Source organism: Pelophylax lessonae (assembly GCF_965119305.1).
Source record: "Pelophylax lessonae genome assembly, chromosome: 7".
Taxonomy (NCBI): domain Eukaryota; kingdom Metazoa; phylum Chordata; class Amphibia; order Anura; family Ranidae; genus Pelophylax; species Pelophylax lessonae.
Window position 1 is genome coordinate 102,756,701 of NC_138774.1, and position 27,887 is coordinate 102,784,587.

Here is a 27,887-nt window from a genome sequence, read left to right on the forward strand (position 1 = left end):
CTATCCGGAAAACTGATAAAATTGTATTTAAGATACTCCCAAAAAGACCTTTGTTAATTTATAAGAAGGCCCCTACCGTCAGAAACCGTCTGGTACATAACATCATAGATCCCCCGAAGACTATCAGATTATTCTCAGAACTAAAAGATTTTTACAGAGGTCAGAGATACAAGATAAAAGAGTTGATCACATGAACCAGCACGTCACTTATGTTATAGAATGTCCCTGTCGGCTCCAATATGTAGGGAGGACTACTAGACATGAGGATTAGGGAGCATAATAATATTAGGAAAGGGTTCCCTAAGCGCAGTCTCTCACGACACTTTAGAGATGTGCGCCATCGAGATCCTTTTATGGAATTGATCAAATTAAAGGCCGCTGGAGAGGTGATAATAGGAGGATTAGAGTGTCACAGAATGAAACAAGATGGATAGATCAATTGGGGTCTTTGCATCCAGGGGGCCTCAACATTGTTTCATTTCCAATTTTTGAGACATTGTATTTTAAAGTGACAACTTTATGGGTTTTATCCTTTGTAATATGTGTGGTGCTCATTATACCCTAGGTCAGGGTTTCTCAACTAGGGTTCCTCTTGAGGTTGCTTGAGCAATGGGCAATTTCTGCCTCTCAGATAAGTTCCCAATGACACCATTGTTCCTTTTAGCTATCTGTGACGGGGTAATTATTCCCAATGATGACAAGAGTAAGGAGCATTCTTCCCACTGACTGCCACACGAATGTGTCATGAGTTGTAGATTTTTAATATTTAGCAGGGGTTCCCCAAGACCAGAAATTTATTTCAAGGGTTCCACTGTGTTGAAAAGGTTGAGAAAGGCTGCCCTAGGTGGAGGATCCTTGTATCACTTATTTCCGTTTTTAATTACTGTATATACTCGAGTATAAGCCGACCCGACTATAGGCCGAGACCCCTACTTTTACCACAAAAAAGTGGGAAAACTTATTGACTCGAGTATAAGATTAGGGTGGGAAATGCAGCAGCTACTGGACTAAACTGGACCACCACGAGACACAAAACAGGGGCTGCGGGCATGGTACAGGAAATGGCGCAGGTCATAGTACAGGCATTGCACAGGTGATGGTATAGGCATGGCACAGGTGATGGTATAGGCATGGCACAGGTCATGGTATAGGCATGGCACAGGTCATGGTATAGGCATGGCACAGGTCATGGTATAGGCATGGCACAGGTCATGGTATAGGCATGGCACAGGTCATGGTATAGGCATGGCACAGGTCATGGTATAGGCATGGCACAGGTCATGGTATAGGCATGGCACAGGTCATGGTATAGGCATGGCACAGGTCATGGTACAGGCATGGCAAAGGTCATGGTATAGGCATGGCACAGGTGATGGTATAGGCATGGCACAGTAGGTATAGACATGGCACACTAGGTACAGGCACGGCACAGGAGATGCAGTGCTGCAGGCATGGTACAGGGGAATGTCCTGTTCCATGCCCGCAGCACTGCATGAGGAAATGCAGGGGCTGCAGAGGAGTCTCACTTACCTGTCGGTGAGGTGCTGTCTTCGATTTAAAAATCGCGCCACCCAGCGCCGCCAATACGTCACCGCCAATTTGGGATTTGTCTGATGTATCCTCATTGGACCTGATTATATTTACACTACTGCCTTATGCCCGTTTTCCTCATATACTTATTTTTCTACATGTGTCATTTGTAATAGGATGATGATTTTTTAGTGTGTCATACCCTGCTTTTAATATTTACCAATAAATGTTCTATTTTTATACCTTTGTCATTTATCCTTAAAATATGGTACCTAAAAAATCCCACTAGCCCTCAACATTTTCTTGCTGTCTCTTCCATCCCTTCCCCTTCTCTTCTGTGTTTTCCATTCCTTTTTTCCCTCCCTATTTTTCCCATCCCCTCTTCCCCCTTCCTAGTTCCCACTCGTGTTTTTTCTTTATCCCTCCTCTTCCTCTCCCTTGCACTATCCCCCTCTATTTTCTCCTTTCTTGACCCATTTGTTTTCCCTGTTCACCCCTTCTCTTTCTTCCCCTTTTCCCCTCTTTTTTCTTTTATTTCCATCTGATGTAGGGCCTTTGAACCTTAGGCCCTGCCTCAGACGTTCTTTGGGACAATTTCCCGATTTTTAGCGCCACCGCAAATGCGCCGCCAATGCTCGGGAAAGGCCGAACACGTTCGGCTATTCCCGGGCATGCGGCACATGCGCGGTGACACGTCGGCGCCGAGCGGCGCCATTTTTAAAATGACACTCTAGCCAGTGACTCGAGTATAAGGCGAGGGGTGCATTTTCAGCATGAAAAAACATGCTGAAAAACTCGGCTTATACTCGAGTATATAAGGTAATATATTTTATTTTTGATTAGACACTTAAACTGTGAAATATAAATTCTCATTTTGACTCTGTACACATACAACCTATCCCTTATTTTTATTTAATATTTTATATTTACTGATACTGATTTATATTTAGTTTTATTTTTTTATCTAATTTCACTGTTTGCACGCATATTTACATTGGTGGTTTCATTTTATATGTATTTTTATGCATATGTGGGATGAGATATCTGTTTGGATGTTATGATAACTATGTGCTGTATATCATATATCTATTGTATCTTTATGTGCATGGGCAAACAGATTGCACAAACCGGTTCTAAACACAAGCTTCTGGTGGCATGGATTGAATATATCATAGTATGGGTCTGACCGATTAGCTGACACATCATGGCTGACTGAGGGAGTGCATGCAGCCACTGAACTTGTGGGTGGGTGGGTGTTACACATTCAAAAGTATAGTGGATATTTCGTAATTGGTTCTTTAGGTGTTCAATAAGGTAGATGATATTCTAGACCAATATGGCCGATCATACACCTTTTATTGTTGCCGGGCAACCTTAGGGTATACAGGATTTGAGGTGTAGCAAGATGGCCACTCCTGATGACGTCTATCCGACGAAACCCGCTGGGCGGTGCTCCGCGTATCATTACATCACCTCCGGTATTTTTATAGCCCAGTCCATGGAACGCACAGCACCTTGGAGATTTTACCTGTACATGCTCTGATTGCACAGCACGATTGTAAGTGCACATTTAGCTGCTTTTAAATTAATAAAACTCGGTTTTATAGTTTTACACTATAGATTGTTTCTTTTGTCTACCCCTCCATGTGTGAGTATATTCAGAGAACCAGCAGCCAGACAAGGAGTAAGAGGAGAGAGGATTTAAATCTGGCTTATATCTATATGCTCTTTACCCCTGCAGGGGTGCGACTCTGTGGATCCGAAGGGGGGGGGGGGGGGGAGCACGAGTGAATATCACCTATCCCTCACTGACTATTCAGGCACAAGTTACTTTTTTCACTTGGCATTTTTTTTGATGAAGACATTTTTGTGTAGTTTTCACTGAAGACTGATTCATACATTAAGGACTTTGACTCACATACATGTTTTTTATTGTATGTATGTATGTATGTATGTATATATATATATATATATATTGCACGAATATATTAACACATATAAGGTTTATAGCACTTCAAATTTGAATACTTTTTTTTGAATCATAGGAGTGTTTTCTAATATTATTTAATTTATTTATTCACATGGATTTTTGTAGGTTGTAAACACTTTTACTGTTGGTTTAAAAGTATTTCATTTTTACACTCTGAATACATACAATACTGGCAGCGCCACCTTTTACCTCCCCCTTTCTCATTATACACATACACACACACACACCTCAAAAAAATTAATGGAAGATTTTTACCAGAGTATAGCATCAAGTCATTTAAACTCTAGGGATATTGATCTGGTCAGGTAAGTATCGGAAGGGGTTGTTGAGCAGTTTCAGCTGCTTTGGGGTAATGAATATAACAGGTGCACTAGATGGGCAACAATGAGACGACCTCCAAAACAGGAATGGTTTTACAGATGGAGGTCACTGACATTTTATTCCCCTACTCGTCTTTTCTGACTGTTTTCCAGTAGTTTGTAGCACAGTCAAGATCATTGAGGAGATTCCAGGAGAAAAGCAGTTACTCTAGGAGAGCTAGACAGGGCTGTGGAAGGTCCTTAACCCATCAGCAGGACTGGTATCTGCTCCTTTGTGCAAGGAGGAACAGGATTAGCACTGCCAAAGCCCTACAAAATGATCTCCACTGGTGTGAATGTCTCCGACCAAATAATCTGAAACAGGATTTAATGAGGTTGGCCAGAGGGCCCGACGTCCTCTTGTGGGCCCTGTGCTCACTGCCTGGCACCAGGGAGCTTGATTGGCATTTGCCATTAAACACCAGAATTGTCAGGTCCGCCACTGGTGCCTTGTGTTTTTCACAGATCAGAGCAGGTTTACCCTCCTAAGCACGTGGCAGACATGAAAGGGTCTGGATAAGCTTTGGAGAATGTTATGCTGCTTGTACCATCATTCAGCATGACCAGTTTGGCGGTGGGTCAGTGATGGTCTGGGGAGGCATTTATGGAGGGACGCACAGACTGCTACAGGCTAGACAATGGCACCCTTACTGCCATTTGGAATCGGGATGAAATCCTTGTACCCATTGTCAGACTCGATGCTGGTGCAGTGGGTTCTAGGGTCCTCCTAGTGCATGACAATGCCCGGCCTCATGTGGAGAGAGTATGCAGCCAGTTTCTGGAGGATGAAGGGATCGATACCAGTGAACCCCCCCCACGCTCGCCTGACCTAAATATAATAGCACACCTTTGGGACATTATGTTTTGGTCCATCTGACGCCGCCAGGTTGCACCTCAGTCTGTTCTGGAGTTCAGTGAGGCCCTGGTTCAGATCTGGGAGGAAATACACCAGGACACAATCCGTCGTCTCATTAGGAGCATGCCCCAACGTTGTCAGGCATGCATACAAGCACGTGGGGGCCAAACTCCTATTTTAAGTACCATTTTAAGTTACTGCAATGAAATTTCAGCAAAATGGACTAGCCTGCTGCATCATTTTTTTCACTTTGATGTTGGGGAGCATTTGAATTTAGCCCTCTGTAGGTTGATAATTTTAATTTCCATAAAACGATGTGGCATTTAGTTCCTAACACGGTACCCTGTCCATATCAGTATAAATATCCAGCATGATATTTTTCCCCATTGAGATGTGATGTGTTTTTAAAGTGCTCCTTTATTTTTTTGAGTGTCCAACACACAGATGGTATATGCTAAACCTGACAATTGTCAGTTCCCAAAGGTCATCCCATCTGTGATTTTATAGAGCCGAGTGTTTAGGACACAGTCTACCATGTCTATTTTTTAGATGTCTGTAAGTTTTAATATATTGTTGGAATAAAATTAAATTTTTATACTTATTGTTAATGTCAAGCCTTTGTACGGTACCATGAAAGTCCAAAATAGCCTCAATTCACGCTCCTTTATATTTGATAGGACACAGGCACCATTTTCATCTCTCTCTCTCTCTCATCTGTCTATTAGTCTCAGAGTGGATTCGATATTTTGCTCCCTAATAATATAGCGTGTTTTTACGTTTATTACTGCATATATTCAAGAATTGCCTTTTTTTAAACGTTACATATTAACTAAATTATACACCACACTTTGAGATTTTTATTCGATTAATCGAAACAAATTAGCCAATTAATCGATTCTGAAATGACAAGCACCACAAATGGCCTGCATTTGATTGTATTTTCAGTGTAGATACGCTGATGTACTTGACATGTAAACATTAAGACAAGTAATAAAATGCAACACATTTTATGCATACCCTTATTTTCACAGCTGCTTGCTGTCCTGCCCAACTCTGCCTCAATTCCATTGGTAAGGGAAGGACCTGCTGGTAAAGCCACTCCCGCCAGCGAGGAGCCTTTAACACCCTGGGCTGTCAATCCTCCGCCTGTTGTGTTTGCATTCTCTACCCGGGTAACCAAGAAGATCTTGTGACCGCGACCTGGACTGGACACTGCCACCTGACCTGGAGGGTTCTGAACAGAGTTCACTACAGGTTTTGTCTCTGCAACTGGCTTTTCCTTTTCCTCCTCTAATTCATCTTCTGTATCAGAGTCTGAATCTGGTCCCTGAGGGTCTGGGTCAGGCGTGATCTCTTCCTCATCCTGTTTGGATGAATTATTAGTTGTGGTATCCTCAGGGGCAGTGCTGCAATCTTCCAAAGGAAGGCTATTCTCCTCAGGGGCAGTGTTTGAATCTTCTTCTTCAGCAGCGCTAGCAATCTCTGCCATTGACGCTGACTGCTGGAGGCGCTCCTCTTTCTCTTTGGCCAAGATAAAGTTCCGTCGGCAGCCATTTTGAATCTCAGCCAACAGGGCTTTCTGTGTTTCAATAAAGCTTTTCACCTGAAAACAAAAGTGAAATCGACAAGGATATGTAAACACAAGTAAACAAGAAAACTATTCTTGAATAAAAAAAGCTGTAAATAAACATCTATAGGCTAAAGTCAACCTGATCAAGGTTTTTTAAAAAAACATTTAGATTAGCCAGAATGTTACATTTTTAAGAGGAGCTTCAATCTCTTGTGTAAAAAGTCAGCAGCATTTTTACTAAACAGCCACTCACCTGTCCCAAGATTCAGTGCTGTGGTGTATTCACTTTGTGTCCTCTCTCCTCGGCGCTAACATCTTTACTATGGGCACCTGGCTGTGAGAGCTTGCAGCCTCACAGCCAGGTGCCCATTGCGCATGGTCCTGCAGTCTTCTGGGAGCTGTCATGTTTCCCAGAAGACTGCGGGGGGCACTTCCACTTCTGATCACCAAGGCGGTCGGAGCAGAAGTGGAAACGCATACCTGCCCAATGCTCCTCTTCTCCCCAAAAGCTCCATTTCACAAACAGGAGCGGGGGAGGAGGCCTTAAATCGGAACATCCCCTTTTGGGTGGAGCTTCGCTTTAAAGTCACCTCTATTAAATCATACACCTTTTCTTCTCCCAGCAGCCTCTGCAAGATCAGTTACCTTTCCCGAACATAAGTTCGGTTTCCAAAAACAGTGTCTGCTGCCCCTTGTTCTGAAAACGCTACTCCAGGAAGACAAGTTGCTAATTCAGCTCAATATGAAGCAGGGCTTCCATCTCCAAACCGCACCTGTGGTTCCCAGGAGCAGCTAATTTACAGAATGTAAATTATTCATCAATTTTCAAGCAAGCGCTGCGATTAATAATCTTTTTTAGGTCATTTACAGAATGCACACACAAAGCAAGGCCATACTGCTGGAAACAGGATTTATCCTGAGAGGAGCTAACCTATTAGAGTTTCTACATATGCTGCAGGAAAATGCATAGTGTTTAGTGAAAGTTTGGTTACACTTTAAAGTTTTTGTAATCCCAAACAATTAACTTATTTGGTCTCTTTTGGTATGTTAAATAGGTGATTGAAAATTTTTTGTTACCGCTGCTCCATAAGTGCAAAAAAAAAAATAAAGTTGATTCTGCCAGAAATCTTATCAGGTGGACTTTATCTGCCTTGGGAACAAATATACATTAAATCAAGAAACATTCTGGGCAGAACAAAAGAAGGGAGATTAGTATATGCCATCAACACTCACGGTCTCTTTCTTCGGTTCTCTGTCCAGATCCAGCCTAAGTAGTGACTGGTTAACACGAAGAGCCAATGAGAGTGCCATTAAGCCTCCAGTCTTAATCTCATTCTCCCTAAGATCAAGGCGCAGAAGCCGTGGGGATTCAGCCACAAATTCTGCTACGGCAACAGCACCTGAAGACCCAAATAACAAAACTATAAACACAATATAAACAAAATGCAAAACAAAATAAAGTTTGACAGCCACTGTATCTAACAATGTTCACACTGGGCTGCATTGAGGTGACAGATTTAGGTCCCACCAAGAACATCATCTATATGGATCATATGTTTTCCATGTTGCTCTGCTTTCGTCCAAAACAAACTGGTAGGTTTTATTTTTTTTTGCTTACGTAGATCGTGTCAACACACGTATTTTTAGAGCACTTGACAGAGAGCAGTGAGTAGTACTCACAGTCCCAACATTCGGAGAGGTCCACCACAACCATACACATCAGTCTGCTTCAGGTAGGAGGAAACACTTTCTCAGTCTACCACCCATCAATGATCAGACCTCAGCATTGTAACTTTGCAGCCTCAAGGTGGAAGGCTGCAGCAGGGGCTGCTCTGTGTAAAATATCCAAACACAGCTAAAACCTACACAGGTTCCAGATTTTAAATAGCTGTGTAATCTCAGAGCCAGCATTTCTCTTCAGGAAATAGATGCTGACTCTGGAGGATGTTTCAACAAAGATGGGTCTTTCTGGAGAGAAAAGTATACAAAGGCAGGGTCTGGAGGAGTAATGTGATCTCTGTGTGACATAATAAATACATGGAAGTGCTACATTTACGCAATATTTAGCATAGATGCACTTAACATGATATAAAATGATCTTTTGAAGGGCCACTTCAAAAGAGAAGTATGGGCATCATTTTTTATTTAATCATACTTACCTAGGTGGTTGCTGCATCTGTCCTCAGCTGGCTCCAACATTGAGAACTAGGGATGCACCGAAATGAAATTCTTGGCCGAAGCCGAATAATGATAAAATGTTTGGCCGAAGGCCGAATACCGAACGCGGTGTTTTGCATTTTTTCCATTTATTTTGCCAATTTTTTGTCCTCTCTCTTGTCCTCTTGTGTCTCTCTCTCTCTTGTCCTCTCACTCTCTCTCGCTCTCTTGTCCTCTCATGTCTCTCTCTCTCTCTTGTCCTCTCTCTCTCTCTCTCTCTCTCTTGTCCTCTCATGTCTCTCTCTCTCCCTAAATGTTACTGTAGGGAATGGGATTCAGTGCCCACTGCAGCCTTGTACCATAGGGTTAATGTTAGTGACACTGTAGGGATTGGGAAGGATGCTGGGAATGGAAATCAGGAAGCATGCAGGCAGCCTTGTAAATTTTAATTGCAGATACAGGGCACTGGGCAGGTCAGGGTTAATGTGGTAACATCAATTACTCAGTGACAGACAGTCAGTCAGTGTCAGTGTGGACTCGATCAGATTATACAGGTACAGACAGTCTCTCATAGTGGTTGTAGTAGGAGGCTGGAGGTGGACTAGTAGGAGCCTGGAAAGGAGCACAGCCGCATACATACATTACTCACTCGTGCATTGCAGCCCGCTCCACACATTCAGTGAGTCTTACTCTCCTCCCTAGTTTTTTCAATGGCACATTCAGGAAGCCAATCACGCCGTGAGTAGCGGCACAGCGGAACCAATCAGGTGTGCAGGCACGCGTGATTGGTTCGCTGTGCAGCTAATCACGGCGTGATTGGCTTCCTGAATGTGCCATTGAAAAAACTAGGGAGGAGAGTAAGACTCACTGAATGTGTGGGGCGGGCTGCAGTGCACGAGTGAGTAATGTAATGTATGCTCACCGCTGAAGTGTCCCGGCTTCACGGAAGTCTGAGTCCTCCTGTCCTCCTCCGAGTCCCTTCCCCCTGTAAATATCGTGACCTCGGCGATATGAATATCGCCTACGGCCACAGAACGATAGTCAATATCATATCGACTATCGTTCAGCCCTCTTATTCGGCACAAAATTATTCGGCCTTTTGACTTATTCGGCCGAACACTGAAAGTGCTATTTTTTCTATTTTTGGCCGAATAATGTTCGGCCGCCGAACATTCGGTGCATCCCTATTGAGAACCTCAGTGATCAAATACCGCTAACCACTCGGTTCTCACAGCTCTCTGCTCTGCCCCCCTCCGCACTCACTGGAGCTCTGGTCTGCGGAGGGGCGGGAGCTGCCAGCTCAGGGCTCTCAGCAGCTCACTGAGGAGCTGAGCTGGGTGCCGGTCCAGGCATGCGGGTGGATCCTGACCATGTGGTCACGTTCTTGTCCGAGCCTGGACCGGCTCTGTGATGTCAGCCCACTGTTTGCTAAAAAAAAAAAAAAAAACGGTCCCAGGAGTGCAAAATGAACTGCACCCCTGTGATCCACAGAAGTACAGCCTAATGACCTTTGGCTGTACTTCTTTACCCAGGCTCAAAATACTGCAAGCCAAGAGTGCCATATACTCTGCCACTATGCTAAGGTCAACTGGATACTTTTCCAAACACTGTACAATTGCCCAAAAACTACTGGAAAATGGATATTACCTTCACAAGTCAGTTTAGCAGATGCCAAGCCAAGCCTAAGGACACTGCGATTTCCAATTAGACCATTCTTAAGATGGCGGACACCTTCATTGCCAATAGCATTGTGACCAAGATTCAAAGTTTCCAAAGTCTGAGTATGAGGCTAGGATGAAGAAGAACACAACTACTGTATTAGTGGGATATTTTACAGGTAAAGGTTGAAGGAGAACATTAAACAGAAAAGAAAAGGTGTTACATTTAAAACTTCTGACTCCCAATACTCTGTACGTTGTCCTAAACCACATAGATTTCTCCTCCTCTGTACATCATCCACATCCCAGGTACCCCATCTCTGTTCCCCTCCACACAACAAATCTTTTATACAACTTTCCTAAACCACATACCTCCCATTTTTTGTACAACCTTTACACCTGCAGAAAGGTTTTTTTAGCTCTCTATTCTCTGCTCACCATAATTTGCCCAGCTTCCCTTTCTCTGCCCACCATAAATTACACAGCTCATCTTCTTCTATATACCATAAATCTCCAAGGTCTCCTTCCTTTGTAGCCCATAAATCTCTCATCTTCCCTTCACCACACAGCTTCCAGGTCCCCTGTCTGTATGTTGCAAACCTTACAGGTGTCCTATATGCCATAAATCTTCTAGATGCCCTTCTTATGTACACCACAAATTTTCCAGCTTCACAGCGTCTGTACACCCTTTTTAACTCCCACACTTTCCCTTTCCCAAGTACATACTCCATACCTGTATATCACAGATCCCCAGTTTTCTTCCCCTGTACAGCACAAATATATTTTCTCCCTTGTAGACAGTATATGCCCAACTCGCTCTCATCTGTTGGCCGCACTCTTGTAGCTTCTCTTTCTCTGAACTCCCTTCTTCCTTGCATACCACCCTTTGTGCCAAATATATTTGCTTCCTTGCACATAACTCATTCACCTCAAGAGTCTTCTATGTACACGCCACTCTACCTTTTGCACAATATATCACAAGAAATCTCACCAAGCACATGCTCATGTAGACCATGCCAGCATGCGTTAGCTGATTGTTCCAGAGGACCAATGTGACCAATCCCTGGCGTTGCTCCTTCAGCCCCTCACAGATATAAGCCAACCCTAGATGTAGAGTATGCAATATGTAAAATACTTTAGCCAAGATATACAAGCAACCTACTGAATAAATCAAACAATATAGTCTACACAGAATAAAAATACAGCTCACTGACCATTAATAATTGTCTTTGCAAGTATAGCCTAAAGGTCAGCCTTACAGAGCAAAAATTGTTGGGCACCAGAATTGTTCCCACTGTACATCCCTACAACAATACAGGTTTTACCCCTCCTAGGTTACATGTATTGTAAACGCAACCACAGAGTTTTTACACTGTGGACAGAATGTAATAATGAACCCTTAATTACAAGTGGTTATAGTTCAGGAAATAGCCTCTGTACAAGTATTGCAAACGATGTTCAAATTGCCTGCACTACTAACACATAGGCTGTGAATTTCCATCTTGAACAACAGTGAATACACAGTTGTAGTCTGCCCAAAAAGGGTTTAGATTTTTTAACTTTGAGAAGAATATACAGCTATTTACCTATATTATGCAACTTCAATAGACCTTTGTTTTAAATCTAAAACTCATAAATACCAACTATTAAATCAAGTGTATGTAAAGCCAAGAAGGAATAAAAACCCGTGTCACATTTTTATTGCTGCTAGTGTTTGCATTAGGTAGATTCACCCTCTATTTCCCATCATAGTCAAATAGTGATGGGAAATTAAAATGTTACAGTTGACACCTGAACAAGAACAGAGTAGATGTTTCAATGGAGACACCTGTTCTGACGTCAACTAAGAGGTGAACTGCCCTCACTAGAGACTTTCTATCACTTTTTTTTTTGCATTCCTGCAACAGGACGTGAAGGGAAATATCTTTGATGAGACTAAAGGGTTTTAACCCTTACCTGCTTTATCCAGCAAAATTTTTAGTATACATGCACTTAAAAGGGAAGTACAGCCAACACTTTTTTGGCTTTATTTTACGGATGGATCACCAGAGTGCAGTTTGTGCTGCACTTCTGTTTATGGTCTTAAGCCGACAGCTAAAGCCAGCTGTTGGCTGACGTCACAGAGCCAGTCAAGGCTCTAAAAAGATCCCAACCATGGGGTTTGGATCCACCCAGATGCCTGGCAGCTGGCTGAGAGGCTGAGCCAGCCACTCTGTACACACCACAGCCCAGCGCTCCAATGAGCGCTGGAAGGGCAGAGCAGAGAGCCAGTGACTTACAGTCACCAACTCTGTCGCCTGAAGGCCGAGAGCTGAGCAATCAGCAGTGTTTGATCGCTCAGTTCTCAGTCTAGAGCTGGTGGGGGGGGGGGGGGGGCAGATGCAGCATCGGACTAATATTGGATTCACCTTTGCGGGTATGATTTTTTTTTCCCCATGAATCCCGAACTTCTCTTTGAAAGTGGAATTCCAGGCTAGAACCAAGCTTAAAACAACCTCCCCCTTTTAACCCCTACACTAACTACCCCAAAGAAGGAAGATGCTAATACTTAACTATACTCATATGCGAAGAAGAAAGAACACTGACAATGACTGGAATGCCTGGGGGATGACTTCACCAATTGCCTTATGGGCATTTATTGTTGGCTGTCCATGGGGGCATTTATTGTTGGCTGTCCCTCCTTTCTCTTGAAGGCAGCCCCTAGAAGTCGAACACATGACTTGACTGGAGCACCCTGAGAATAGAGAAGTATAAACCTCTTCCTTCAACGGGGTAGTTAGTATAGGAGTGGGAGCAGTTTTAAGCTTAGTTCTAGCCTGGAATTCTACTTTACAGTAAACAATACAAGGTGTGTCTAAAAAGTTCACTGAATGGTCTGATATCTGAATGGCAACAAGGGCCAGTTGCGTGCACATGGCTATCCAGAGACACACCAAGAATCGCAGCCTAGCTTGGAGTACACGTGGCTGTCAGGATAAACCTGCTGTGGGCAGTCGAATATAGTCAGCGTGGGGGATAAGGTCACAGTACAATGGAGCAACGAGTGCTGCTTCATCAAGTTCTTCTACAAATTGGGGAAAACAGCGATGGAAGCCATGAGCAGAAAATGTGTTTACAACTGGTTCAAACACATTTTCGTGACGGGAAGGAAATGACGGAGGATGAGCCACATTCGGGTTGGCTGTCGACAAGCAGAACCCCAGACATGATCAAACAAGTGTGACAAATGCTGGCACGAGATCGGCGACTGACTCTACGATTGATGGCGGAGGAATTGGGCATTAGCAAGGACACAGTGGGCACCACCGTCAGTGAAGATTTGGGTAAGTGAAAGATCTGTTCACGGTTTGTGCCGCATGAGCTGACAGACGAACAGAAAGCAAAACGTATGGAAACCTCTAGAGATTTCATTACCATGTGTGACCAAGATCCATCCTTTCGGCAAAACATTGTCACAGTGGATGAGACCTTGTTCAAAACGTGTGCGCCAACTCTTAGCTCAGCGTGGAGTACCTAGTCTAGATCATCCACCGTACTCCCCTGATCTGGCGCCTGTGGACTTCGGATTCCTCACCTGAAAAGCGTCATGAAGGCAGACAGGTTTTGCACATGTGACGGCAATCCAAGAATGTACAACAGAGGTTCTGCGATTGATTCCTAAAAAGGCCTTTGCTGACAGTTTCCAAGAAGCTTTATGAACGTTGCCAAAAGTGTGTTGTGAAGGATGGGGATTAGTTTGAAGGCCAATAAAAAGGTAAATTGTTTGTATCTTCTGTTTTGTTTGTTTTCAGATACCATTCACTAAACTTTTTCGATACACCTCGTAAATATAACAAAGGTAAAGCGGAGTTCTTTTGATCAGCAGCAATGGCTGCTGGGATTTTCTCAGCTGTACCAGTAATTGTGTACTTACTCATTACTAGCCCATGAAACACACAGATTCTTTAAAAGTATTGGAGAGTAAAAGTACTACAGTCGTAATGACACACATGCAGTCAACACTCACCTGAGTCCATTATGTGATTGTTCCGTAGGTCCAGAATCTGTATACAGCTGTTGAACTTTAATACATTTCCCAGCTGAGCAGAGTCCTGCAGGCTGTTCAGGCGGTTGTCAGCTAGGTACAACTCCCGTAACACTATGTTCATCTTCAGTGCGGTGGCTTAAACGGGAGAGTAATGGGAGAACCGAGTTGCTGATACATTAAATAAAAAGCACAGCACTGCTAAGAAATGTAAAAATCAAAGAGGCAGCCCCCAAAAACTCAACTGCATAGCTGACAGCGCCATGTCTTAAGGCTTGTTTACACCATATCCACTGAACTGCGCCTTTCTGCACACCAATGTACATGTAAAGAATGAACAGGGCACAAAACAACTGTTTTCTATGTGCAGTGGTTTGAGGAAAAACATAACAACATTCATGGTGTAAACTATCCCTTAGCAATCTAAACTAAATTCTCCTACTATACAGTGTTATCACTGGAATTTTCTAAAGCCATCATGTTTCTTAATTCTAAGACAATTACTAGCTACCTAATAATGAGATTCTTAAATGTAATTCTTTATTTTTCTTTTTTATCAGTGTCAAATATCAGTGTTTTAGGATATCAGTGTTGGAGGTCTGACAGACACCAGTGCTTTGTTTAGCCATTCACAAAACACACGGCATATCCCAGGCTGCAATTTGTGAATGGGCAAACGGATGGGGATGGAGAAAACACTAGCGCTAGCCCCTATCTGACCTGCATCGCTAATGTTGTTGGTGGAGCAGAAAGAAGGGGGGTGAATTATCCTGGGAAATGAAATTCTCCTTAACAGTTTGAGGAAAGCCAACATATAGTTACAAAACAGCAACATGTACATAGAGTTGTGCTCAAAAGTTTGCATACCCTGGCAGAAATCATGAAATTTAGGCATGGATATTGAAAATTTGACTGATCATGCTAAAAAAAAACTGTCTTTATTTAAGGATAGTGATCATATGAAGCCATTTATTTTCACATAGTTGTTTCGCTCGTTTTTTAAATCAGAATAACAGAAACTACCCAAATGGCCCTCATCAAAAGGTTCCATTGTCCTTGGTACAGACACAGAAGGTGACACACAGATTAAAATGGCAATTAAAGGGTAATTCCCCACATCTGTGGCATTTTAAATTGCAATTAGTGTCTGTGCATCGTCAATGAGTTTGTTAGCTTTCCTGTGGATAAACGGAGCAGACTAGCAATCGAGCAATAGGGAGCATAAAAGATCTGTCAAAAGACCTGTGTAACAAGGTATGGGAACTTTAAAAGATGAAAAAAGGATATAAAAAAATATCCAAAGCCTTAAATATGCCAGTCAGAACTGTTGAAACACTAATTAAGAAGTGGAAAATTCTGGGATCTCAAGCCAAGGTCAGGTAACCCAAGAAAGATTGCAGTCACAAGAATTGTTCGGGATACAAAGAAAAACCCACAGGTAACCTCAGGATAAATACAGGCTGCTCTGGAAAAGAAGACTGTGTAGTTGTTTCAAGGCGCACAATAAAACAATACTTGAAAGAAAAAAAAAACTGCATGGTCGAGTTGTCAGAAAGAAGCCTTTACTGTGCCAATACTACAAAAAACCTTGGTTACAATATGCCCAACAACAGCTTGACACGCCTTACAGCTTCTCGCACACTGTAATCTGGAGTGACGAGACCTAAATAGAGCTTCATGGTCACAACTATAAGCACTATGTTTGAAGGGGGGGGGGGGTCAAAAAGGCCTATAGCGAAAAGATTATTCATCCCATTGTGAAGCATGGTGGTGACTCACTGATGTTTTGGGGTCATGTTAGCTCTAAAGGCACACTAAATCTTGTGAAAATTGATGGCAAGATGAATGCAGCATATTATCAGAAAATACTGGCTGACAATGTGCATTCTTCTGCACACAAGCTGCGCATGGGATGCTCTTGGACTTTCCAGCACGACAATGACCCTAAGCACAAGGCCAGGTTGACCCTCCAGTAGTTACACAGAAAAAGAGGGGACCCCCAGATGGGACTTTGTAGGCAGAAAGTGGAGTAATGAAAATGTAAAATCAATACATTTTATTCAAATCTTGGGTATAGCTGAGAACTACTCACAACATTTGCTTATGGAAGTATACCTAGGGGGGGGGGGGAATTTTTTTTTTTTTTTTTGTCAACATTGGACACTTGCAACTCCAGTGGATTATGCATTTACTGTTGGGCGCTACTTGAAGTCTCTCTTATGCCCTATATATTTACTCCTTACACACATTAGATATGTCATACTGTTGGTTGAGGATACCCACGACTATTATTTTTTCACTAGGATTGGTTCCCATTTGTCGATCCTTGTGGGTGACCAAAGTGGCCGAACCCTTGAGCATTTGCTTTTGAAGCATTCCTCTTTTCCTTCCATCCTTTTGCCATGATACATCCCATGGCAACACACTAAGGCATGGATACATGGGACACGTATCTATGGGCCAACTGCAATGTTTTGATCCAACTGTAGAAGTGTGAGTATATAGTATAATATGCACCATGAGTATTGCATGGATCGGTTTGTGATGACACTGATTGATTTAACCATATTTACATGCGTATTTTGTATTTATAGGCCTGAGTACCCTGTTCCCATATTCCCTTGAAGAAGGAATAATTATGTTCCGAAACATGTCTGATATATCAGTGTGAACCCCATGTTTGGTTGGGTATCTACACCCTGCGACCCACCCGGGTTCCCTGAGTGAACTTATGGTACAAGTGAATGGTCAATTCTTCTATTTTATTGTAATGTGATATTTGTCACTCTTCTACTTATTTGAATAACATTTATTGATTTTACATTTTCATAACTCCACTTACTTTCGGCCTACAAAGTCCCATCTGGGGCGCCCCTCTTTTTCTGAGTTCCATATATCTTGAGGGATGTGGCAGACAGTCCTTAGGACATTACAACACTGAGCTCTATATTTGTTTGACCCTTCAGGGGTTACAGCAGAAAAAGGCGAAAGTTCTGGAGTGGTCATCCCAGTCTCCTAACCTTAATATCGTTGAGCCACTCTGACGAGATCTCAAAATGTGTGGTTTGTGCAAGACGACCAAAGACTTTGCATGACCTGGAGGCATTTTGCCAAGATGAATGCGCAGCTATACTAACTGCAAGGATTAAGGGCTTCATAGACAACTATTACAAAAGACTGCATGCCGTCATTGATGCTAAAGAAAGCAATACACAGTTTTAAAAACTAAGGGTATGCAGACTTGTGAACAGGGTCATTTCATTTGTTTACTCGTTCCCATGTTTTGTTTTAGGATTGTGTCATTCTATTATCACCTACAGTTAAATACGAATCAGGTCCATAGGGTCCATCCAGGTCTGAATAAAAAAAACAAAAAACCCAGAACAACTGTGTCCTTATTCGCTTTTTGCAGACTGGACCCAATGAAGCCTGATACAGATAGATAGCGGAGTCCATTTAAAGAAACTGAAGGGGCATGGATGTGACATCTGTCCCATTCGGCTTTGACCAGTAGGGAATCACACCCAGCCCCCCCCCCCCCCCCACCACCAATCAGAGCAGACTCTGAAAGGAGCCCTGCTGTAAGTGGAAACACCACTCTTTTCTGAGTTCTATGAAAAAAAAAATTAATAGACACATGGCTGAACACAAAGATCATTTTCCTTGTGTAAAACTTTCTGAATTTAGTCTCTGGCAGATTAAAGAGGAACTCCACTTTTGTTGAGAAAAAAGCCCAAAAAACATTCCCCTCTGGGTGATCTATAACAAACTTACGTACAGTGCATCCGGAAAGTATTTACAGCGCTTCATTTTTTCCACATTTTGTTATGTTACAGCCTTATTCCAAAATGGATTAAATTATTTTCCTTATAATTCAACAAACAATACCCCCAGATTGTTTGAAAGGTTTGCAAAATTTATGGAAACAAAATAAAATCACATGTACATAAGTATTCACAGCCTTTGTCATGACACTCAAAATTGAGCTCAGGTGCATCCTGTTCCCACTGATCATCCTTTCTACAAGCCATGAACTTAAAGGAGTTGTCTAAAGACCTCCGAGACAGGATTGTATTGAGGCACAGATCTGGGGAAGGGTACAGAAAACTTTCTGCAGCATTGAAGTTTGGTACCACCAGGATTCTTCCTAGAGAGGGCCACGCCCGGCCAAACTAAGCAATCAGGGGAGAAGGGCCTTAGTCAGGGAGGTGACCAAGAACCCGATGGTCACTCTGACAGAGCTCCAGCATTTCCCTGTGGAAAGAGGAGAACCTTTCAGAAGAACCATCTCTGCAGAACTCCATCAATCAGGCCTGTATGTTAGAGTGGCCAGACCAAAGCTACTCCTCAGTAAAAGGCACATGACAGCCCGCCTGGAGTTTGCCAAAAGGCACATGAAGGACTCTCAGACCTTGAAAAAAAAAATTATCTGGTCTGATGAAACAAAGATGGAACTCTTTGGCCGAAATGGCAAGTGTCACATCTGGAGGAAACCAGGCCCCACCTGGCCAATACCATCACTACTATAGCGAAGCATAGCGGTGGCAGCTTCATGCTGTGGGGATGTTTTTCAGCGGCAGGAACTGGGAAACGAGTCCGGATCGAGGGAAAGATGAATGCAGCAATGTACAGAGACATCCTTGATGGAAACCTGCTTCAGAGCGCTCTGGACCTCAGACTGGGGTGAAGGTTCATCTTCCAACAGGACAACGACTATAAGCACACACCCAAGATAAAGGAGTGGCTATGGGACAACTCTGTGAAAGCCCAGACTTGAACCCGATTGAACATCTCTGGAGAGATCTGAGAATGGCTGTTTACTGACGCTCCCCATATAAACTGAAGGACTGAAAGATTCCTGCAAAGAAGAATGGGAGAAACTGCCCAAAAATAGGTGTGCCACGCTTTTAGCATCATATTTAAAGAAAATTGAGGGTGTAATTGGTGCCAAAGATGCTTCAACAAAGCATTGAGCAAAGGCTGTGAATACCCATGCACATTGGATTTTTTTTTTGCTTTTTTATTTTTAATAAATTTGCAAAGATTTAAAAACAAACTTCTTTCTCGTTGTCATTATGGGGTATTGTTTTTAGAATTTTGAGGAAAATAATGAATTTAATCCATTTTGGAATAAGGCTGTAACAAAGTGTGGAAAAGTGAATACTTTCTGGATGCACTGTATCGGTTTGTCTGTGTCCATGTGCCAAGTGACTTTATAACTATCAATCAGCTGCTGGACCTGCAGGGCTCTAATTTTGGAATGTGGCAGGGTGTGCATCACAGAGTATCTCAGTAAAAATAACATTTTTGCTGAAGGGAATGCTCAAAATCTGACCTGTATCGTAGTGCAGATTTCTGGGAAAATCAGGTGAGCCAAATCACACAAGTAGGAAATGACATTTCTGGGAGGCGTTGTGTACATCATCTGTGTACAGAACACCTCCAGGTGGCCATATTGCTTTGTATTTTACAGACAGACAATTACAGTGCTGCAGATTAAAAAGGAAAGGTATTTTGTAAAAACATTCAATTACAATATGACTTGTGTAGCAACTGTGTACACTCTATATTTTTTTTATTTGCCATTTTTTCCCACAAAAGTGAAATTACTCTTTAAATCATTCTGGATAAAAACAAGTCAATACAGTCGAATGCAATCTTGGGATAGGTTAGGCAGGCAGCCACAAGAGGGCACTCACCCAGTAACATGAGCGGTCTCCCAGACAGGCTGGTGTTTTCAAGGTGAAGGACGGTTAAGCTGCTACTAATGCGGAGTGCTCGAGCCACAAATGGAGCCGAGTGGTCCAGCAAAGGGGTATTGCGAGCATCCAGGTATTGCAGACAGTTTGTCTGTCACATATCAAAATGTACATGTTACATAACATTTTTATAAAATAAAAATATATATATCTATATATATCTATATATACACACACACTTTTTTTTACTGTATGAGCACCTTAAAAAAGCAACAAAGGTTAACATGTACTAAGCATGTGCATAGTCATACCCTTGTGGCAACATAGGTCAGTGTCTGGCTTTAGTCCACAGTGAATGTAATCAACAGACTAATATAGAGGGTGCAAAGTTAACATAAGCATCATATTGCAAACTCCCTTTACACCTAAAATGCACCATTTGAGTATACAGTGGGGTTGGTTTACTAAAACTGGAGAGTGCAAAATCTGGCGTAGTTGTGTATGGTAGCCAATCAGCTTCTAACTTCAGCTTGTTCAATTAAGCTTTGACAAGAAAAAAATTGGAAGCCAATTAGTTGCTATGCAGAGCTGCACCAGATTTTGCAGGCCCACCGAACAAAGCCGGAATTGGCTTTGATCAGGTCTCATATGGTAACCCGGAAGCGACTTCGCTTCTGGTGTACTCAGGAACCAACGGTGCAAGTTTTAAAAAATAGAAAGTTTTCAAAAATGCAGATCTCAGCGTTTTGAATGCTTTCAAGTGCAGAGGAGGGGTATAGGGTCATATAGACCCAGATCCTGCTATAAAAGAGTACCTGCCATGTTCCTATTGCTGTCACAGGGATGTTTACAGCAATAAAAGTTAAAAAAAAAACATTAACAAGAGACAGTATAAATATCAAAAGTAAAATAAAATAAAAAAAAAATTGAAAGCGCCCCATCGCTCTGTGTTTGCGTGCAAAAGTGAACGCATAAGAAAGTCGCGCCCGCATATGTAAACAGTGTTTAGACCACACATTAGAGTGTGAGCAATAATTCTAGGGTAAGACCTCCTCTGTAACTCTAGACAGGTAACCTGTAAAAAATTTTAAAGCGTCACCAATGGTCATTTTTACATACCGTTTTTTGTCGCCATTCCATGAGCGTGCACAATTTTAAAGCATGACATGTTAGGTATCTATTTACTCGGCGTAACATCATATTTCACATGATATAAAAAAATTGGGCTAACTTTACGGTTTGGTTTTGTTTTTTAATTTATCAAAGTTTTTTTTTTTTTTTTTTTTTTTAATTGTGCTTGAAAGACCGCTGCACAAATACAGTGTGTTATATATTGCAACGACCGCCATTTTATTCTCTAGGTTCTCTGCTAAAAAAAAAAAAATGTAAGTAATTTTCTAGCAAGAAATACTGATTTAAACTTGTAAGCAACAAATGTAAGAAAGAGGCCAGGTCTTCAAGTGGTTAATGTTGGAATCCACCCAGATGCCTAGACCGGCAGCTGGTTTAGCCACTCAGCAAGCAGCTGAGAGACAGACAGACACTCCCATTCCCCTCCACAGCCCAGCACTCCAGTGAGTGCTGGAGGGGGCAGAGTACAGAGTTGGTGACTGACAGCGTGCTCACTGAACTCTGAGAACTGAGTGATCAGTGGTCTTTGATCGCTCGGTGTAGAGGCAATGGGTGACAGATGCCGCTGGAATCGGTGCTGCAACCGCTAAGCAAATAGGATTGTTATTTTCGATTCCCAAACTTATTTACCAAAATTTATATATAGCTCTGTTTCACTTTCAACATACACTTACCTTACGCATCATGTGTGCAGCGGCTTGCCATCCCCGAGTGCCAATGTGCTTATTAAAGGAAATGTTGAGATGTGTCGCCGATTCATAATACTCAATCATGTCGAATAAAGCGGAGGCACCCTGCAAACACCAGAAAAGGAGGAGTGACATATCTCTACAAAGGAGAACTATAGTATTTGTGCTCTTTTGGATGGACGGGGGGGGGGGGGGGGGGATTTCTGGGGGAACGGGGGACCTGCTGCCACATTGTTCTCTTGAGATGCAGAGTTTGACAAGCAGCACTGCCCATTAAATTGAAAGGGACTGTGCCACAACCGCAGGCAATGCGCATGACTGTGGCAAAGTAGGGGTGCATTACAGGGTTGAATCAAGCAGTGAGGAGATGCAACACCTCCTCTCTGCCTGTTAAATGCAATCTAAAAAACAATTTAAGGAGGATCACTCTTCAGAAGGCATTGCAGATGTGAAGAGCCCTTATTAAAAAGCTGGACATTATTTTACAAATGAGGATCTCCAGGGTCACTCAGTATAACCAAATAATATTTTTATCTGCTTTTCTCAAACAGAGCAGTGAACATGCAAACTTAGTACCTAATAACATCCATCACTATACACCACAACCGAGGCCCAAAATAATTGAAAGTCTAAGATCCAGCAGTAGAACATAAAGGCTACCACAGCATCATGTCTGATGAGATTTCCCTGGCTTAGAATTAGCAAGACTACAACATGCTGAGAAAGAAGGAAAATGATTCACATATAAAAAGACAAAATGTACATTTTTGCACAGGCATTTGGTAACTGCAGGGATAACGCAGTGCTTGAGAAAGGGCTGGGGATGCTCTAGTTAAATGCACATAGGCGCTGGTTGCATAAAACCATGCAATAATAAAATGGCTGTCACCAATCCACTCACTCTGCCGGCTAAGACTAAGTTAGCCCATACATTATGCATATTTTTCCATTCAACCATGATTCCCCCATCCACACATTCAATGTGGATGGAGGAATCCTTCCCGCTGTGTTATTGTATTCTGACAGTGGGCAGCCTTCCCCGCTGTCAGAATACAATGATCAGTGCTGCCGGTGGCACTGATTGTTCGAGGAAAAACCCAACAGGCTGATTGACTTGTGTACAATCTATAGATTACCTTGTGTACAACCAGCCTGTCCATACATGGATCGAAATTTGTCCAGTCCCTGCTATATCAGCCGAATTTCGATCCATGTATGGTCACCTTAAAAAGAGAAGTATGGACTTTATTTTTTTTTTAGATTCATACTTACATAGGGGATGCAGCAGTGGTCTGATGCTGCATCTGTCCTCGCCGGCTCGAACACTGAGAACCGAGCGATCTAATACCGCAGATCGTTCGGTTCTCACAGCTCCCTGAGCAGAAAGCTGCTGGCTGTCAGTCGGCAGCTCTCTGCTTTGCCCCTCCTCGCTCACTGGATGGCTGGGCTGTGAAGGGGGCAGGAGCGGCCAGCTCAAGCTCTTAGCAGGTCTGTGATGTCAGCAGACAGCAGACTTCAGCCCGCTGTGTGCTAAAAATAGCTCACAGGAGCGCAAAATGAACTGCACTCCTTTGATACATTTAAGGGGTTTCGGGTCCATGGAAAGCAATACCCTGAGTTGACAACCATTCCTCAATTGCCTCAGATAACTATAAGACATCTGCAGAATACCTGACTACTCGGATGTGTACTGTTCCTGTCTTTCAGGAGGCATTTGCCAGGAGTCAGAAATGCCCACCAAATTTCTCCTATTTCAACCCATGTGAATAGAGTAATTGGAATGCACAGCAAGTTATACAATTACAATCCATACACTCCTAATACATCAATAGGATTTAAATTTCCATTTATATCTAAAAACACTGAAAAGACTAAACATTCCTTTGAAAAGATGATCACAAGATCACAAGTCTAGATGATAAAGTTCTAATTATAGGGTAGGTGCGATTTTCTTTTTCAACACAGGAACCCTGCTACTAACTTTGTCTATTAAAAGCCACAAGCAACTGACCTTTTCCTATCACATATGACTCACAATGGAGAGCTAGGTATTATCTAAAAATCAATTGCAAATGTATTGTTAGGCTCCATATGAAAAGGCATTTTTTTTTTTTTTTACCCAACAAAAACGTCATACTTATCGGTTCTGTGAATAGTTTTGCACCGAACAGGCCTGATTCTTTTCTTCTCATGGTTCCCTGACAGTGCTCCTGGCCCCTCCCTCTTGCCGATTGCCCCCAGAGCAAGCAGCTTGCTGTGGCGGCACCCAAGCAGGCTTGCTCCCAAGCCGCTGTATTGCCTGTTCTTTCACACACACTTGCCTGCATGGCTCTCAAACTTTGCTGTATGAGGACTATGTGACCATAGCTTTAGACCCTTCTGAGGAATCCTTGGTGTGCTAATGACATTTCTCCACTCCTTTTACACACACAGTCACGGCTCGACCATGCCCCATCCTTTCTCCTCATTGGCAGCTATTGACTCCCCCTGCTGACTTAGCCAATGAGGAGGAAGATTCCCTGGAGAGCTCTCATATACATTGCTGGATTGCAATGGGGCTCTGGTAAGTATGGGGGGGGGGGCAACTGCACAGAGAAGTTTTTTTATCTTCATGCATGAAGTTAAAAAACCTAGAGCCTTTAGAACCATGTAAAAAAAAATGCCAGTTCTTTTGGCAGAAAACGGTCAAATACGTATTTGTACACATTTAGACGCGTTTAGGAGTTTTTTTCTGCCAGAAAACTCCAATCAAATATGCAAAATAGAGGGGGTTTTTTTTTCCTTCCTCTAAACGCGGAGCTTAAAATATGCCCTTAAATGTCCTAACGTGCATGGATACATAGGATAACACTGAGCTGCTTCTACCGGCAAAACACAAAACTCCTTTAGAAGCAGCGATTTGTAAGCCCAGTGTGCATGGACCTTAAAGTATATCTATAGCCCAAACATTTTAGTTTTGAATGGAATGGGGAAGAATTAGAGCTGCACGATTCTGGCCAAAATGAGAATCACGATTTTTTAGCTTGGAATAAAGATCACGATTCTCTCACGATTCTCTGTGTAACAAAAAAAATTGGGATAACTTTACTGTTACGTTTTTTTTTTTTTATTCATTAAAGTTTATTAATTGCGTTTGAAAGACTGCTGCGCAAATACAGTGTGACATAAAATATTACAACAATCGCCATTTTATTCTGTAGGGTCTCTGCTAAAAAAATATATAAAATGTTTGGGGGTTCTAAGTACTTTTCTAGCAAAAAAAAATGATTTTAACTTGCAAGCAACAAATGTCAGAAAAAGGTCTAGTCTTTAAGAGGTTAAACTTCCTTTCTCCCTGGCAGAGGGAAGGAAAAGATACAATGTAATCATTTTTGTTTATAGTTACTGGGAGACTTAGGGCTCTTTCACACGGTCCGCCTCCGCAGGCGGATCAGTGTTGCTCAGCGGGGATCGATCCGCGATCCCCGCTGAGCCGGGCGGATGACAGCTCCGTCTCCGCTTGCAGAGCGGAGAGGGAGGTGTCTCGGCACCCGCTGCCCTCTATGGGGGATCGGAGGAGAGCGGACCGCTTGTCCGCTCTCATCAGATCCGCTCCGCTCCGATTACTCAACGGATGGAAAAATAGGGTTTCCATCCGTCCAGATTTCAGCACAGGATCGGATGCGGATGGCAGCGGGTGTCAGCGGAGGTGACCTCCGCTGACACTCGCTGCCCCATAGAGCTGCATGGAGGATCCGATCAGATCCGCCTAAAAAACTGACAGGCGGATCTGATCGGACCGCCCGTGTGAAAGAGCCCTTATGCTGATAGGCGTTTGTGGGAGGAAAGATACAATGTAATCATTTTGTTTATAGTTACTTGGAGTTTTCCACAGCTGTTTTCTCTGCTCCCTCAGCTATGCAAAGAATCGAGAATATGTCAGGTTTAGATCGTCAGGGGGGGGGGTGAATCGAGATCGCGATTTTCATACGATTAATCGTGCAGCTCTAGGAAGAATTACAACTCCAGTTTTAATGCTTTCAGGGGTCCCATTAGAGAGATTTCTTCATTTCCCGAGTGGTAAAAAAAAGTTGTCCCCTAGGACAGGAAGGGAGTGAAAATCTCTCTAACAGCAACATAGTTAAAATTAAAATGTCTTCTTTTTTTCAATAGGCTAAGTAAGGGAATTCAAGAACCCCTGTTGGTTTTTGCTGTTGTCTGTTTACCTGTTGCAGATTTTCCATCATTTCCGGTCTGCACTTACATCAATAGAACAGAAAGTGAGGGGAAATCTTACTGATGGAGCCCCAGATAGCATTAACACGCTGACAACCTTTTCCTAATATATCCAAAATAAATAAACACTTTGGGTAGATTATTTAAAATGGCGAAAGCAAGGGGTAGATTTACATTGGATGGAACCATTTTGGTGCAATCCTCAGATAATGAGAAAGTAGTGAAAAGTTTTTAAAGCAAACCTTCAGTTTTAGCTGTTTCGGTTTCGACACACTGCTGCCTCTGGTGCTTGGTGAAAAACTGTGCTGTTCCTTAAAGTGATAGTAAAGTCTTGGTTTTTCTTTTCTTTAAAAATGACAAAAACAGGTTATACTTACCTGCCCTGTGAAGTGGTTTCACCCAGAGCAGCCCGGATCCTCCTCTTCTCTGGTCCCTCTGGCCCCTGCCTCCCGTTGAGTGCCCCCACAGCAGTCAGCTTGCTATGGGGGCACCCAAGCCGAGCCATAGTTCCATGTGTCCATTAAAACAAGGAGCCTCAGTTCGGCTCCACCCCTTTCTCTCCTGATTGGCTGACTGACAGCAACGGGAGCCAATGGCGCCACTGCTGTGTCTCAGCCAATCAGGAAGGAGAGTTCCAGACGGCCGAGGCAGTTATGCACACCCCTGGATAGAAATGGGGCTCAGGTAAGTATTAGAGGGGCATCTACACACAGAAGACTTTTTATCAGAGAATAAATTAAAATAAAAAACCTTCTTACCTTCAAACCACTTTAAATTTTTCACCCCTTTCCTATGCCTTCAAATTTCATAGTAGGTCATTAGAGCAAGTACACTGCCTGTCTGTGGGCACCCAGCCTCCCACAAGACCCACTGACCATCATAGACATGTACCCTGGACTAGAGGGGGTACCAGTTACAGCTGCTGTGTTCTAAGTGGTGCATACAACTTTCAAAGAGCCAGTTTCTTCTAGATGAGAAAAACTTAACTGCAGAGCTTGCACATTCCCTTTTCACACCAAATCTTAGGATTCGAGCATCTCTTTAGCTGACAGTATAGGTTGTTGCTTTGCTCTCTATGCAAGAGTGTTTCTTAATACAACTTACTTGCTGTGTTCCCTATTGTATCATCCATTCATACATGAAAAGTTAATATGGAAAAATAGGTAATTTATGGGCACTGGCGTCAGATAATGTTCCAATAGCAGGTGAGAAATTTTCAGTCACTTTCCTAGGACTTTCCTCTATGGAAAAGAAAGGGATTAGCCAGTGTGGCTTTGAATAGCCTTTTGCAAGGTTAACTGATTTTCCGATAACCCTCAAAGGACCAGAAATCCTTGCAAACAACTATTTTCAGTTTCTTTAAAAAAAAAAAAAGTAAGTTCTCGGCAACAAGTAATATCCGATATGCCAACATTACCCTGGAAACATGACATAGGGGATATTTTCAGGAAAGTCCATTGACTTGACTTTTCTTTTATGTGCATTAACCAGCTGAGACAAATTTAGCAAGTGTTTGACAGTAACTATTGTCTACTTCTGCAGCTTCTTGCTACATGAATCAATATTGACTTAGAAGACTGAATGTCACAGGTGATACAATAAGCAGGGAAAGTTTAGGATGCACAGCAAAGGCCTCAGGAACCAGCCACAAGCAGTAAAGCAATAGACTGGTTTTAAAAGATATATATATATATATATATATATATATATACACATATACATATACATATATAATTAAATTATATTCAACTTTTTACTGTTATGAATTTAAATAAATAAGAATTTAAATAAATATGAATTTATTGTTGGCCACTATTGGCACCTTTAGCGCAAAAAAAGTTTAAGAAAAATGCATTCCTTTAAATTCTATGTAGGTCTTCACACTGGTCGGTTGTGCTTCCCGTGTGGTGTTAAAAATCTCGCTTTCTGCATTTTTTGTCAGTTAAAAAAAAAAAAAAAAACCCGCACCAAAATGCACCTTTCCGTTGAAGTGCATTGAAAACGCAGCA

At 42.5% G+C, this 27,887-nt stretch overlaps 1 protein-coding gene across 1 annotated transcript in view; it reads right to left on the reverse strand.

Annotated features, from left to right (window-relative positions):
* Window positions 1-27,887, reverse strand: part of PPP1R37 (protein phosphatase 1 regulatory subunit 37) — an 86,034-nt gene that overhangs the window by 23,528 nt on the left and 34,619 nt on the right. The window contains exons 5-11 of the mRNA XM_082264442.1: window positions 21,649-21,768; window positions 19,844-19,994; window positions 14,127-14,282; window positions 11,112-11,224; window positions 10,110-10,251; window positions 7,539-7,705; window positions 5,753-6,338 (exon numbers count right to left, since the gene is read on the reverse strand). Coding sequence (XP_082120568.1) covers window positions 5,753-6,338; window positions 7,539-7,705; window positions 10,110-10,251; window positions 11,112-11,224; window positions 14,127-14,282; window positions 19,844-19,994; window positions 21,649-21,768 — 1,435 coding nt within the window. The remainder of the gene's footprint in view (window positions 1-5,752; window positions 6,339-7,538; window positions 7,706-10,109; window positions 10,252-11,111; window positions 11,225-14,126; window positions 14,283-19,843; window positions 19,995-21,648; window positions 21,769-27,887) is intronic.